This window comes from Xyrauchen texanus, chromosome 33, assembly GCF_025860055.1.
Source record: "Xyrauchen texanus isolate HMW12.3.18 chromosome 33, RBS_HiC_50CHRs, whole genome shotgun sequence".
Lineage (NCBI taxonomy): Eukaryota > Metazoa > Chordata > Actinopteri > Cypriniformes > Catostomidae > Xyrauchen > Xyrauchen texanus.
Genome location: NC_068308.1, coordinates 3,745,198 through 3,759,725, shown reverse-complemented (window position 1 = coordinate 3,759,725; position 14,528 = coordinate 3,745,198). Strand labels below are relative to the sequence as shown.

General features: G+C 37.7%; 1 protein-coding gene across 1 annotated transcript in view; it reads left to right on the top strand.

Annotated features, from left to right (window-relative positions):
• The first annotated feature begins 549 nt into the window (after positions 1–549).
• LOC127626532 (SH3 and cysteine-rich domain-containing protein 2-like) overlaps positions 550–14,528 on the top strand; it is a 71,008-nt gene continuing 57,029 nt past the window's right edge. Inside the window, exon 1 of the mRNA XM_052102398.1 lies at positions 550–951. Coding sequence (XP_051958358.1) covers positions 859–951 — 93 coding nt within the window. The 5' untranslated portion in view covers positions 550–858. The remainder of the gene's footprint in view (positions 952–14,528) is intronic.

Here is a 14,528-nt window from a genome sequence, read left to right as displayed (position 1 = left end):
TCACATATGTTATACTACATTGCATAATTACTATACATACATATTTTGTAACTTACACTTGTTGTGCATTTATGTGGTATGTTTCCCAGGGCAAGGGTTTTGTGTTTTGGTGTGAGATAATAATGATACGCCCCTAGCTGTTCAATAGCTTCTAAACATAGATTCTGCGGATGCTGTGCAGATTATTGCAAAGGGCTTCTAGTGTGCACGAGCAAAGCCTGTAATTAAATAATCTCTATGTTATGGGTTGAGTGGAGACATGCGCGTGTCATTCATTATAGAATAAAACGGATTTGTGCTTAATATATAAATAATGAGACGCCAGACGCAGATGATGTTGACATCTTGAGGATGGAGATGGGCAAATAATAAAGCGGTTATAATTAGTCTCTATACGTCATCCCAAAACAAAGTGCGAGGACTTGCGCAATATCCACGCCCTTCTCCCTGACGTCACACCTCTGCTCCAGTCTCGTTGTAGTACTACATCAATATTTGCATGCCTTGGGAAATTTCGCCCAATCATCTGACTGGAATGCGAAGCAGAAAGAAGCCGTCAAATCCAAGTTTAGATGCGGGAGCCAGAACGCGTCAGTCCAGGCTTCTAAACGTTTCGGATATTTTTCTTTTTTCCTTCGACACACAAGGTCGAAACATTCTTATGCTTTCTTTGATGTGCATGTTTTGTCACGGTGAGTGCTGTTGATGGAGGTGAGCAGGAGCTATCTTTGGTCTCGCAGGTAATTGGATTTCAAGAATACCCTTTATTCAGGAACGCTACGACGAGATACTGCGTTCAATCGATTTCGTAAAGAAGATATTGTGGTCTGCATCACTCTTAGGAAATTTGATTGTTTTATGATGACGGAGAATAACGAAAAAGAGAACGAACCCCAAAACCAGGACTTTCAGCGCTCACCGGCTTCAGGACCGATCCAGCCCGAATCAAAGGTGAGGCATGACCTGACCCGACCCATCTGAACGATAGCTACACAATTTATTAAACTAATAATACAAAACAATGACACATGCCGTGACTAATGAAAGGTTGTTTTTGTTTGTTTTTAAGAAAATTTGATTTCGCTGACTAAAACATCACATGACTTTACACGTTTAACGCATAGTGCGCATAAAAATAGACAACGTCTGTAAATCCGTTTTTATGCGCCTTTCCGTACATATATCGTTTGACGTTGGACAATATGCTGTTTGACAATATTTCCCAACCACTGTGCCGCGTGAAAGATTGTGAGGTGCCGTCGAAAATGATCAAATTCCACAAAATAAATAAATAATAATAAAAAAAACAATTTGCTGTGGTATTGCAATAATTAATTTGCAAGAACAAATCTACAAATTAGAAAAGAAGCAGATTTGTTGTTTTTTCATTGCACTGTTGTCATCTGTGACGTCATTATACAGCGTACTTACGTCACGCGTTTATTGCATAGTCGAATTTCAAACAATACGTGTGAACGCTGACATGTAACATGGACAAGTTATTGAAAAGGAAAACTATCGACTATGATTATGTGGGATAGCGGTGTGCCATAGTATTTTTTATTTTTTTTAAATGTGCCGTGGCTGAAATAATGGTTTGGAAACACTGCCGTATACATTTTGTGTTGTAAAAATAAACGCGTAACTGAAAAGTATATTGCGAGTCTGGCCATTTCAAGTTCATAGTCTGGCGGACGTCGGACGATCATAAATAATTGATTATCTAGCCTATGCTTATTATATTTAGGAAGATCTGTTGATACTGTAATCAGTGTACTGGTTGAGAGGAATACCATTCATATCAATTGGCATTAAGAACATTTCCATGTCATGTTCGAAACCTAAAGCATGAATTCTTTTTCCAGACCTATGAAATTATTAAAAGACATTAAAATAACATTTACAAAAACAACTACTTCAACACACTTATTCTATGATGAGCATGTTTTAAAGTAGCCTACTGAGTTCAGTCAAAATGTCATGTGGCATAGCCATCTAAAAACTAGGAAATAATTAAAAGGCTTTTATAAAAAGCAGGAATTCTCAAAAAAAGGAAAAGTTGGAATGAGGGCAGAATAATCTTAACAACAACAACAACAAAAAAAAAAAATGGTGAAACAATATTGTTTTAAAATGTGATTAATATAAAAAAATTTGTTGTCATGTATCAAAAAACATAAAACTGAAAATACCCCTTTAGTCCCTCAAGACTGTGCATAGGCGGAAATCGCGGGGGGGTCGGGGTGGTCAGGACCCCCCATCTGAGGGTTGTCCCCCCCTAAAATATCATTAAAATATGTTTACTGTAAATAATATAATGATATATTGTTAAAATAATAGTTTAAGAAATAAAATAATACAAATGCAAACGGGGCAACAACAAAAAAACCTTGATGTCCCCTTCAAAAATTGCTCTTGAGAATTGTTATGTTTATTGTCCCCCCCAACATTTTGAAATTTTCACCCCTGAGACTGTGTGTGAAGTTTCTTTATGTTTGTCAATATTTAAACATTTTACGAATAGGCACATATTGTTGGATATTATGATTTGTATGTTTTCATCACGTGCAATTGCCTGGATGTGTAATGCGGAATTAAGCACAAGTTCAGCATGTGAGGTGCCAAGGACATGCTTATTAATGCTCTTAACCATACCCCTTATATAAACCTAACCGATCAGAAGAGAGACAAATTCACTTGTGTAATGGATTGCTGTGAACTGTATGACAATGATTGGCTTATGTTCAATAATATGGAAGTAAACAATACATTGTATTCTAAAGCCACTTTTTGTATCGTCTTATTAATGATTAACTCTTCTGCCACAAGAATGTAATGCATTTTAATTTTCTGAATATTTGTTTATTTTATTATTTATATATATATATATATATATATATATATATATATATATATATATATAATTTTTTAAATGTTTAAAGATAACAATGTGTCATTATTTCATTATTATATATTGAATTATTTTTATATGAGGGGCTTTCTCAGCAAATATTTGTAAATGCGAAAATTTTAAATTTTAATCGATTGACAGCCCTAATAAATATCCAACTAAATATACATCCTAACACATGGCATAATCTCCATATATTTAAAATAGTTCTTAACATACATTTCTTATTTTATATGCAAATTAATTGTGTATTTTAGTAATTTTGAGGTAAATCAGGCTAAAAACAGAGCAAATGTAAAGTTTTTAAATAATTGAAAAAGTGATTTAATATTTGTTTAAAAAATAAAATCCTTGTTTCGGTACAATCACACTGACAAAATTGACCCCCAATACGTTTAAAGTAAAACGTAAGCAAAGAGAATACAAGGATTAAGCAAGACAAGTGCCAGAATATGCAAAGAAAATAATAATATTTAATATGTTGCCATGGCAACACTATTTAATAGATCTGGAATCCATTCAAAAAATTTGAATCAGATGTGTTCTGACATTAGTATCAAGCATCCCTTAAAAATTTTCCATCAGCAGTGTCTAAACAATTTTGAAGCGATTTGGGTAAATGTAAAAGGATTATTTCAGTCTATTGTAAGTGCCACACTTCCTGCTGCCAGTTGGTGGCACTATGACTGTGACCCATAATAGCCACATCCATGCGATCAGCCCCCAAGTCCAAACATACCGATACATTTTTATCTAAATCAAACAATGCACACAGAAGATATGAGAAACTTCCTGTTTCCCGTTAATCAAATATAACTGACGTCTTCAATGTCTTGACATAATATTGCCTAAATTTGGTGACAATCACATGAATTCCTTAGGAGGAATATTCAGAAGTTCAGGGCCTGCAGTTTAAAAACGCACATTCAATCCAAAATGGCTGACTTCCTGTTGGGTGGAGCTAATGACTGTAATTTTGAAAGTTGTCCGGCTTAATGAGAACAATATATGTAGCAAGTTTGGTGACCGTAGAAGAAACTGAACCCACCACTTTTGTCAAAAGGTGGCGCTAAAGAGCTCCCCAGCCACGCCCATGCCTTAACTTTTGCCCAGGCCTAATAGCCAACAAATCTGATGTGTGTGAAAAATATTATGAAAATTCAAGCATGCCAATACCTCAAAAACATGTGAATATACATAAAAAGGAATGATGACATTTAATGTGTGGCCATGGCAACACTATTTAAGATATCAAGAATCCCTTTTTTAATTTTAAATTTGCACTATCTTGACATTATAAAAAAATAAATTGAGGCAATTCAGGTAAACATAAGAGGTAATATTTCAAAGTCTGTTAAAAGTACCACACTTCCTTTCGGCAATTGGTGGCAATACAACCGTGACCCACAATAGCCACATCAATGTGATCAGCCTGCAAGGCCAAACATACAGCTCATTTTTTATGTAAATCACACAATGCAAGCAAGATATGAACACTTCCCGTTTCCTATTTTACTTTATCGCATCACCATGGCAACACCGTTCGATATATAAAAAATAAATTTAGCATCATCAATGGCTTGGCATGATGTCACCCACATTTGGTACCTGTAACATGAATCCCCAAGGAGGAATATCTCAAATTCCAGAGCATGCATTCTTCAGACAATTCAAAATGGACGACTTCCTGTTGGGCAGAGCTTATGGCTGTCAGCATGAAAGTTGTCCGGCTTGATGAAATCTATATATGTACACAGTTTGGTGACTGTACGTAGTTCAAAAGGGATGTGCTAGACAGCCCCCCCGAACATGCCCATCTTCTAGGTGGCGCTACAGAGCCCCCTCTACATGCAATGTATGAAAGAAACGCCTTCATACTAAACTAAAACACATAAAGTAAAATAAAATACAACCAAGAATACATTAAATACGGGTTTGTTAGTAAATCAGATTTTTTTTGTTAATTTATAAAATATGTAATTTTAATAAGTTCACATTGTTGGCCCTATGTAGATCATGTTGACAATATATTTAAAAGTCCGCTGCTATAAAATACTGAGTAAAAAAAGATGGTTATCTTTGATCTTTGGTTGTCACAGTGTTTCACTGTCTCAGGCTTCAGAACAACAGATAAATTAAGGAACTGTCACTGTTTTTGTGTCTTGCTGCATTTGTTTCTTTTTTTTCATCTATTTTTATTCTCATTTGTAATACCCTCGAGGGCTGTTAAATTTGGAGAGTGTGTGAATTGCGTAGCAACTATTCTAGGCTCTCCTTAGCAAGTCTTTGTTTGGGCGTGTGTGTGCTCACATGCTGTACATACCCAGTTGTATTGCATAATTGCAATTTATTAATTGTAAACATAGTTATGTATTTTCTTTTCATATTTACATTGGATATACAAGTTATTTTTATCATCCAAGTAACCGGAACCGTTTGAATTCCACATTTTCTATTGTAACTTTAAGCAGCTTAATTTTTAATTTAATTAACACCTTATTTCTATATCGCAAATTTTTCTGATTTTACCCATTATGGAAGCCACTTTATTGAGTTGTGACTGTAATTCTAGTAAAAATGTTTAGTAGATAACATATATTGTCTTCCTTTCACAAGGCTCTTGATGATTTAAAGGGATAGTTCACCCAAAAATGAAAATTCTCTCATCATTTACTCACCCTCATACCAGCCCAAAACTGTCACTAAAACTTTCTTCTTCATCAGAACACAAATGAAGATTTTTAGAAGAATATTTTAGCTCTGTAGGGTCATTCAATGCAAGGTGTCCAGAAATCTGAAGGACCAAGAAGCAGATAATAGCAGCATAAAGACATAAAGTGTATTAATCCATATCTTCAAAAGCGATATGATAGGTGTGGGTGAGAAACAGATCAATATGAATGTCCTTTTATTACTATAAATCTTCACTTTCACATCTGAAAGTCACATGTGGCAAATGTTTAGTTTCACTTTCACATCTAAAAGTGAAATTAATTTGAGGGAGGAGGAGGCGCATGCTGTGAGAAGTGGGCAGATGTGCCAAAGTATGGAGGCATCCTCGCGCTAGGGGTCCGCTCAGTGGATAGGAAACTGGGTGTAGAATAGCTAGAGATGGAGAATGAAAATAGGCAGAAGCACTGAAGAGACAGTGGTGGTAGTGGCCGCATGGAAATGATGCCCGAACGTGGGGGCCGCCCCAGCATTAGGGCAGGGTCACCCTGTATGGAGGTGTAAGGCCGCCCTGACCGACCTTAAGTCTCCCTCCAGGCTTGGTGAGTTTGATGGATTGGCCCGTGCAGTGAACGGGCGAACCCTGAGGGAAGGGGGACTGCGGGCACTCGAGCAGTCGAGCCCAACCTGCAATCGAACGGGGGCTCTCGTTACATTCCACCGGGAGAGTCAACCAAGTTTCGAACGGGAGAGACCACGATACAGATAAACGTGAATAGCACTCCGTGTAAGGAAAGGGAGAACCCTTGCTATGGTTTGAACAGGAGAGCCCTTTATGTATTGTGCTGTAGGAGTCTGACCCACCCGAATGTAGGCCTGAATACTTGGCTCTCGGAACGACCTCAGCCTCTCCTCCTGCCAATGGGGGGCCCTCACGGCATTCGAAAGGGGGAGCCCACGATACAAGTAAACGTGAGTTAGCTAGCACTGCTTTCATGCGGGAGAACCCTCATGCAATTCAAACAGGAGAGCCCTTGAGTGCTTAAGGCAGGCCCGTCCTGCGCTGTGGGATGGGGGCTTCCGGACCGGATGGGGGTGGACCTCTGCTGCGTCTGAACGGTGGGGCTGGCCTATTGGAAAAACGAGGATGAAGCAAGTGTCCCCCTGACCCCGAATGTAAATGTTTTTGATTAGATAATTAGGGCTTGATGTGCTTTCCTGGCATGAAGACATTTGGTGTGGATGTACTGTAGCAGAGATATGCGTTGGATGTCCAGCAGCCCAGTAATTGTATTATGTGTCGGGCAGGCCTTTGTGGGCTGCTGTGGTTATGGTGCCGATTAAGGAAATGCTTAAGTATAGTTTATCTGCTGCAAATAAGCAAGAACTTACTCTGCGTTAAGAATGGGTTAAGCATTGTTGGCATTTTTCGAATGAAATTGTTTGATGCGGAGATGCAGGCTTATGGTGAACTGTTTAGTGAAGACCTGAAACAGCCTGATTGTTGTCAGTTGTTAGGTGGATGATGGTTTGTTTTGTATATTATGGGTTATGGAGCCATGGAGGCTGAGACGCATTTGTCTGAAAGACGTGTCACAATGGTTGCGGTGCTTCGATGACGCATTTGCGCTGTTTGCCGTGGAGTGGGAGTATGGCCCTAAAGACTCCGCGGTTGCAGTGCTTGAACAGTTTGCAGTACAGTAGGAGGTTTGGTCACACCGCCCGTGTTTGGACAGCATGTGCACTGTTTGTAGTGTAGTGGGAGTTTGTCGCATGGCCTGAAAGATGCCACATTTAACGTGCTTGGACAGCGAGTTTTTGCCTGAGAGTTGGATTGAATAGATACTGTAAAAGCACTGTTTGCAGGTGGGGTGGATAAAACGACTTATTTATAATGAAAACCTGTAATAAATTCTACAGAAAAACATCAGAGTATAAAGCAAGATGCCAAGCTGACTCGTTCGGCATCGATTTAACCTGTTACTTTAAAATTGGGTGAAGCATATGACCGATTGTTGAATGCTTTTAAAAATCATGCAGCAATTAAGTTGTATGGTCAAGCTTGTAAACAAAAGTTTGTAATCCAATGATTCAATCAAAAGTAGAGAAGACTGTCTGTAAAATAAAATAATAGATTGATTTTACCTGATGGGTGAAGGGAAAGTCAAGTTATAGTGTAGAGATGAGTGGAAGTTTGTAGCTGCACTTGCTTCATGTTATTGGGGCTGTGCAGCGAGGCAAGCTTGAATGCTGAGAGGAGAGACAAGTTTGCAGAATAATTATGACCCGAGTCACTGCATGGGTCTGTTCATGTGCAATGGGCAGGACCGAATGCCGGAAGACTCAACGCCATGTAGAGGTAAGCGGCTGTTTATATACGCTTATTGTTGCGATGTGATTGGTTAGATTAAATTACCTTGCTCCCCCCGAGCCATTTTTATAAAACTCCATTATGTGACTAATTATCATCCACACATATGTGCAAACCTCAGCAATAAGGACATCAATGCATTTGTTTTTGTGTTGGGTCTATGCTGTACTGTGCATCAACAGTTAACTAATTCAGAGTTATTTGGTCTTGTCTCCTATCACAGGATATTTTAGTTGATGTATTTGCTTCTGATAACAAAGGGAGTGGAGTAACATCTCTCTCTCTCGCTCTCTCTCTCTCTCTCTCTCTATATATATATATATATTTATACCACAGTTAATTCCAGTCCTCGAATCTAATTGGACGAGAGATGTTCCATGAGCACTGATGGTGAGACAGCATCAGCACTCAGACGCTTCACTGTGTGTGTATCACTCTGTGTTCATGCTGCTGTAAACTAAAGTGTATCTGTTAGGAGTTACTGGCTTTATTTTTGAAATTACATATGTTAGCCAGCAGGTGGTGGCAAAAAATATTTTTTGTGTGTAATATGAGCCAATTGGTGACGTAAAGTGAATCTGTTAGTCATTGTTTACATAGAACTGCGCTCCGTGATCGCTGTATTACTAATACATTCCCAAAGCTAGGAAATAGCTTTAAATGGCTTTAAACGGACAACTTCAGGATTAAGGCTCATGCTGAGAGACATAACAGACTGATTTATTACAGAAGTGCTTACCTTTTATCAGAGTTTCCACATTGGATACATACTGTTTAAAATGGCGGAGGACATTGCTGTTTCTATAGTGAATGACGCTTGCGCACCGGCTACCACGAAATAGAGAGGAATACCCCGCTTCCACTGAAAAAGCTGATCTCTGATTGGGTGTGGCAACAGGTGATTGCACACACTCCGTCTCTCTCTCTCTCTCTTTCTCTCTCTCACACACACGCATCCAGCCGTCTATCCTTGTTTATCCAATAACTTGTTAGAAACAGCACACGTAGTGATACTATTTCTGGAGTGAACTTATTGAATTACTAACGGAGGCTTGGACGCATCATTTACCAGTGTACACATAAACTGGTGTCACAGTTTATGCTACCGATCATGTTAATGTCAATTTCGGCTGATATAACTCAAGAGTAAGTGGTGAAAATAACCCCAAGGCAAAGACAAATCACCTAGTGCTCATACAGCAGCTCATAACACCTGCGAGCAAGCCAGTAATTAGCTCTTAGTGGCTCTGTTCCAAACACTAGTGCGCTACCTACATAGATAGCTACGTTCCAGTCAATGTCTAATAGAAACTTTTCTCCTACTTCTCAACATAAAGCAGTTTCATTGCCCGAATGTTGAAAAATGACATCTAAAATAACAACAATCTGCAGGTATTCGATTGTCAACAAATTCACCTAGCTACCAAACTGCTGTTATTTCTGCAGGTGTACTATCACCAACATAAAATCTAATTTATTGTGTTTTACACACCTGTCTCTGCAAACATTTGTTAAACAGGTTTTTTATAGAAACTTTGAGAGCAGGAGAGAAGAGGAAGAAATACAAACAGGTGGAATTGAAGTAATAAGAGCGATATTTAAGTGCCTTGTCAATCACTTTGCTCAGTACGGGAATTGCGCAGGTACACTCATCAGGTTTCAAACGAGTGCTGATGCTTTTGCTTTGTTTAAAGGTAGACTCAGTATCTTTTGTCTTTGTGTCATCTTGGACTTACACTGACACCTAGTGGCTTGGATGCAGCATAATTTAAAATCAATAATTTTCATTTTCAGACGTCAGTGTAGAAAAGTAGTATTCACAGTCAGTCATGATTACTTTAATCAATGAGTGAAAAAGTCAAATAACAGGATGGCTAGTGTTATGCCGGCTTGAGATAACAACACTAACAGCTTGCTTAGCTAAGAAAAAATACATAGCACATGAATATTGGGTGAATGGTATATTTTATTTTTATTTTAATAGTTTAACAATTCTATTCGGTGAAATCAACATTTCCATAGACTCTGTCAAACAGTGTTGGTGTGTAATGTAATAAACTAGCGATGCTACTAACTTAACTACATTTTCAGGAGCATTACATTAGCTCAGGTATTTTCACAAAAGTGTAGCTTTTCCAGTAACAAGCTACTTTCCAAAGAGTACACCGTCCTCTCATTCTCTAATGTAGTGTCTGGAAAACAAAATCATTTAAGTTCAGTTTAAGAGGTTTCACGGTTTCGTGTCGTCCGCACCAGGTTTGTGTTGTCCGCACCATGTTGCGTGTCGTCTGCACCGTGTTTTCGGTTTTGCCGATCACGTTCCGTGTCACGATCCTTTGTTGTCTGTACCATGTTTTCTGTTTCACTCATCACCGCCGTCTCTGTGTTATTGTCCGCACCTGTTTGTTATTTTGTTATCACCATGTCTGTCTATTTAAACCCGCTTGTTTCCCCTTTCCTTTGTCGTTCGTTGACGTTGTATGTTGGTATTACTTTACATGTCCGCTATTAACCTCTCTCCCTGCTGTTCACAGGTTATGTTCACTGTCTGCGTGTTCGTCCGAGGATTTCCCTGCTGTTCGTGTTCCCCCGCTGTTAACCCATTCGTGGATCTCCCTGCCCTACGTGTATGTTTCATTACCCGCACCCAGTCTGTATGTTATCTAGTCTTTAGTTTCTTTTACCCATCGTGGTCCTTTTATTTTGCTCCTGTTTTGTACTTCATTATTTGTTTGTCAATAAAGTACCGCGTTTGGATCCGCACCTCCCGTCTGCCTTCTCCTGACTTCACACAATCATTACATGCACATGCAGCCTTAAAGCGACTTTGCCTTCTTTTTTAAGCAAAATATTTAGTGTATTGCTGCTGTTTCTCACTATATTTCAATTAAGTTATATGAAATAGGGAATTTATAGTTTATTAGCACACAGTATATTATGTAAGTAAAACGTAATGTTAAATTCAATGTTGTCACCTTTTTTAACCCTTGTGAAAATTAGCCACGGTTTTACTATAGTAATATGCAGTAACCATGGTTAAACTATGTTAATTTTCAGTAGGAAATGTCACCCTAATTAAATATATAACTATTAGGGCTGGGAATTGCCACAGTCCTGATACAATATTACCACTATATTTAGTTACCGATATATAGTGTCAGAACAACATGCCCCTCCCTTGGATAATCATTACCCCACCTCTCCTGAGGACCGTCCTTCATCCAGCCTCACAATGGGAGTAGCAGCAGAGAGAAGAGGCGCAATTTAGTCTTTAGCCTTGTTTGGGAGCGGATGATGAGGAGCACCGGATGTGAATAGGGCCACATCATCACTGCCTTTAAAACGCAGTCCGCGCCTCTCCTCGAGAGGCTGGTCTCAAGCCCCCTGTGCATGCATGCTGGCATTCTCCTTACGCCACATGGCCCAGGGATAAGCCACATGGACCCTCAAATCCCAGACCAGTAGGGGAGCGCATATGGCCGCCGGATGAACCTTCTCATCAATCCCCGACCTTCATGTAGCCATGTCGCACTGTTTATTTTGGACACTTACCCCCTATGAACACTTCATTTTTCCCTTTTCGTCTTTTTTGTTGTTTATTATTTAATATAAATGCCTCCCCGAGGCCTGTCACCACACGCACTGTGTCTGGCTCTTGCTTTATTTCTCCATAAAACAGTTAAACCACAAATAGAACACAGCCTAAAAAAATGTTATTGAGCGAAATCACTCATTACCTAAATAGTGAATGCCAAATAGTGCACTATATATGGAATAGCAATTTTAGACTGTTCTGAAGGGAACTAACCAGTTAAAAGCTAAATGGCGGTTGATTAAAGTTACCTTTGATTTTTCAACGTCATGTGGCATTGAAAATGAATAATTGAATTGAATCGTGACCAAATTTCATATTTTACAATGCATTGTAATCATTATGTAAAGAATACCATAGGCAGTGAAGGATACATCTTAATACTTCCTTCATAATTCCATCCAATGGAGGCATCTTAGTTATGCAAACATTGAATTCAGATGTGCCTGTATGTGGATGTGCGTCCTTTTGAATGTCAGAGCAAGAAAGTTTCAGAATTGTTTTGATTTCAAAATAAAGAAAATATATGTTTAGCTCATCTTTCACTGTTCTCACATTTTATCTCTCTCTCTCTATTTCTCTCTTGTTCTTCCTGCCTGTCACTCTGTGCTATGTCGAAAGTCTTCAGTTGTCGAAAACGGCTCTGACTTCAGAGTTCTAGTTTAATAATAGCTGGCGGTGCACCTTACACACACACACACACACACAGTCTATCTCACATTCAGTTAGGATCTATAGCGCCACGGGTGATATTTCTCTCTTCTTTCATCCCAGAATAAAACAATGAAACTCACGTCTCTCTCTCTCTCTCTCTTTCGCACACTCACACAAACACACACACACACACACACACACACACACACACACACACACACACATGTTGTGTTTCCATGTTTTATGGGGCCTTTCCATAGACATAATGGTTTTTATACTGTACAAACTTTATATTCTATCCCCTAAACCTAACCCTACCCCTAAACCTAACCCTCACAGAAAACTTTCTGCATTTTTACATTTTCAAAAAACATAATTTAGTATGATTTATAAGCTGTTTTCCTCATGGGGACCGACAAAATGTCCCCACAAGGTCAAAAATTTCGGGTTTTACTATCCTTATGGGGACATTTGGTCCCCACAAAGTGATAAATACACGCTCACACACACACACACACACACACACACACACACACACACACACACACACACACACACACACACACTCACACATCATTAGAGTCTGGGCAGTGTGGCTTTATCTGTATGTTTCTGCTTCTGTTGGAAGATGATTTTTTAAAGCCCCTTTGCTCTTGCCAATTGCTGTTTTTCCTCAAGGATAATTATTTTTAATACCTTCTAAGTTTTCAAGTATGAAGTGTCCACCATCATGTTTTCCCTAATCTCTGTCTCATTGTTGGGGAAGATAATTTAAAAAGTCATTACTTAAAGTAGTTAAACTACAGTCAAGCTACTTTGTGTAATGTAGCTAACTAATTAGCTGTCTACCTTGAAACTATTTAAAAAAGAAAATATTTTTAGCTATACAAAATACAGCAATTTATCAGATATTTCAATCAGTTCTGATAGCAGAATTAAATTACAGTATATCACCTGACAGTTATTTATCTCTACATTTTGTTAAATAAACTTGTTACTCGAAAAGCTACACCAGAGATTGAACTAAAAAGTGGCCCTGGGCCCATAGCTGCCCACAAAACCCAGCCCGCAACACCACACCGGCACATTGATTTCATTTTCCCACTCAATTTAAATTTTTTGTGTTGAAAAAAAAATACATTTCTATTGACTGCAAGTCATGACAACGTGCCCCACCAGTTCAAAAATGTTCATAACTTTAAAACATATAAAACCACTGTAAATGTGATGAGTGGATTTTTTTAGAGAAAGCACTAAAAATAAGCATTGTATAGTTCAGACAAATAACATGTTAGGTTAAAATGTACATGAAATTACAAGGGAAAGTATGAATTTTAGTTGCTGTGACAAGTCTGCATTTCCTCGAAGTTTTTAAAGATCTCAATCACCCTTCAACTTTTTTCTAGAAGTGCGATTTGAGGTTTTGAAAACAACTAGTATAATACTGTATAATATATGTATATATAACTATAAAATGTTGTTTAAAATAGTTAGATGAAGAAAGTGTCACACAGCTGGACACTGATGACAGTACTTACAATTTCATGCCAATTACCCATAATACTTGCATAACTGTTATATACTTAAATATTTGTTTAAAAAAAAAAAAATTGGCCAGAATATATACATATATAAATTAGGTCTGTACAATCGATTGAAGTTTTTAATCAAATTAATTACATGTTTTCCCGATTAATTAATTGCGATTAATCACATTTAATCACATATACAAATATTTGCTGAGAAAGCCCCTCATATAACAATAATTCAGTATATAATGATGAAATTATACATAGTTATCTTTAAATATTTAAAAATTAATATATATAATAAAAAATGCATTACATTCTTGTGGCAGAATAATTAATCATTGATAAGACGATACAAAAAGCAGCTTTAGAATACAATGTATTGTTTACTACCATATTATTGATCATAAGACAGTCATTGTCATACAGTTCACAGCAATCCATTACACAAGTGAATTTATCAATCAGTTGGAGATTTATTATGAGGGCTGTTTAGGACCCGTCAGTGTAGACCTGCGTCAGACATTTGTTTTATTAATTTGTTTTGTTAATGCATACAAAAGTTTTGCATCTAAAGCCATGACGTATAATAAAACAAACAACAACAAAAAGGAAAATAAATAAATAAACAGTTTAAATTAAAATATCAAATTGTTTACATATTTCAATACACTTTACAGCTTTCTTGTTACTCAAATTGGAAATAGTTCTTAGGTATTGCTGAACCTCTGAATTAAAAATGAAAACTAATGGTTTATAACCACCATACTTACATTTATGAATGTAACTAAACTTTGGCAA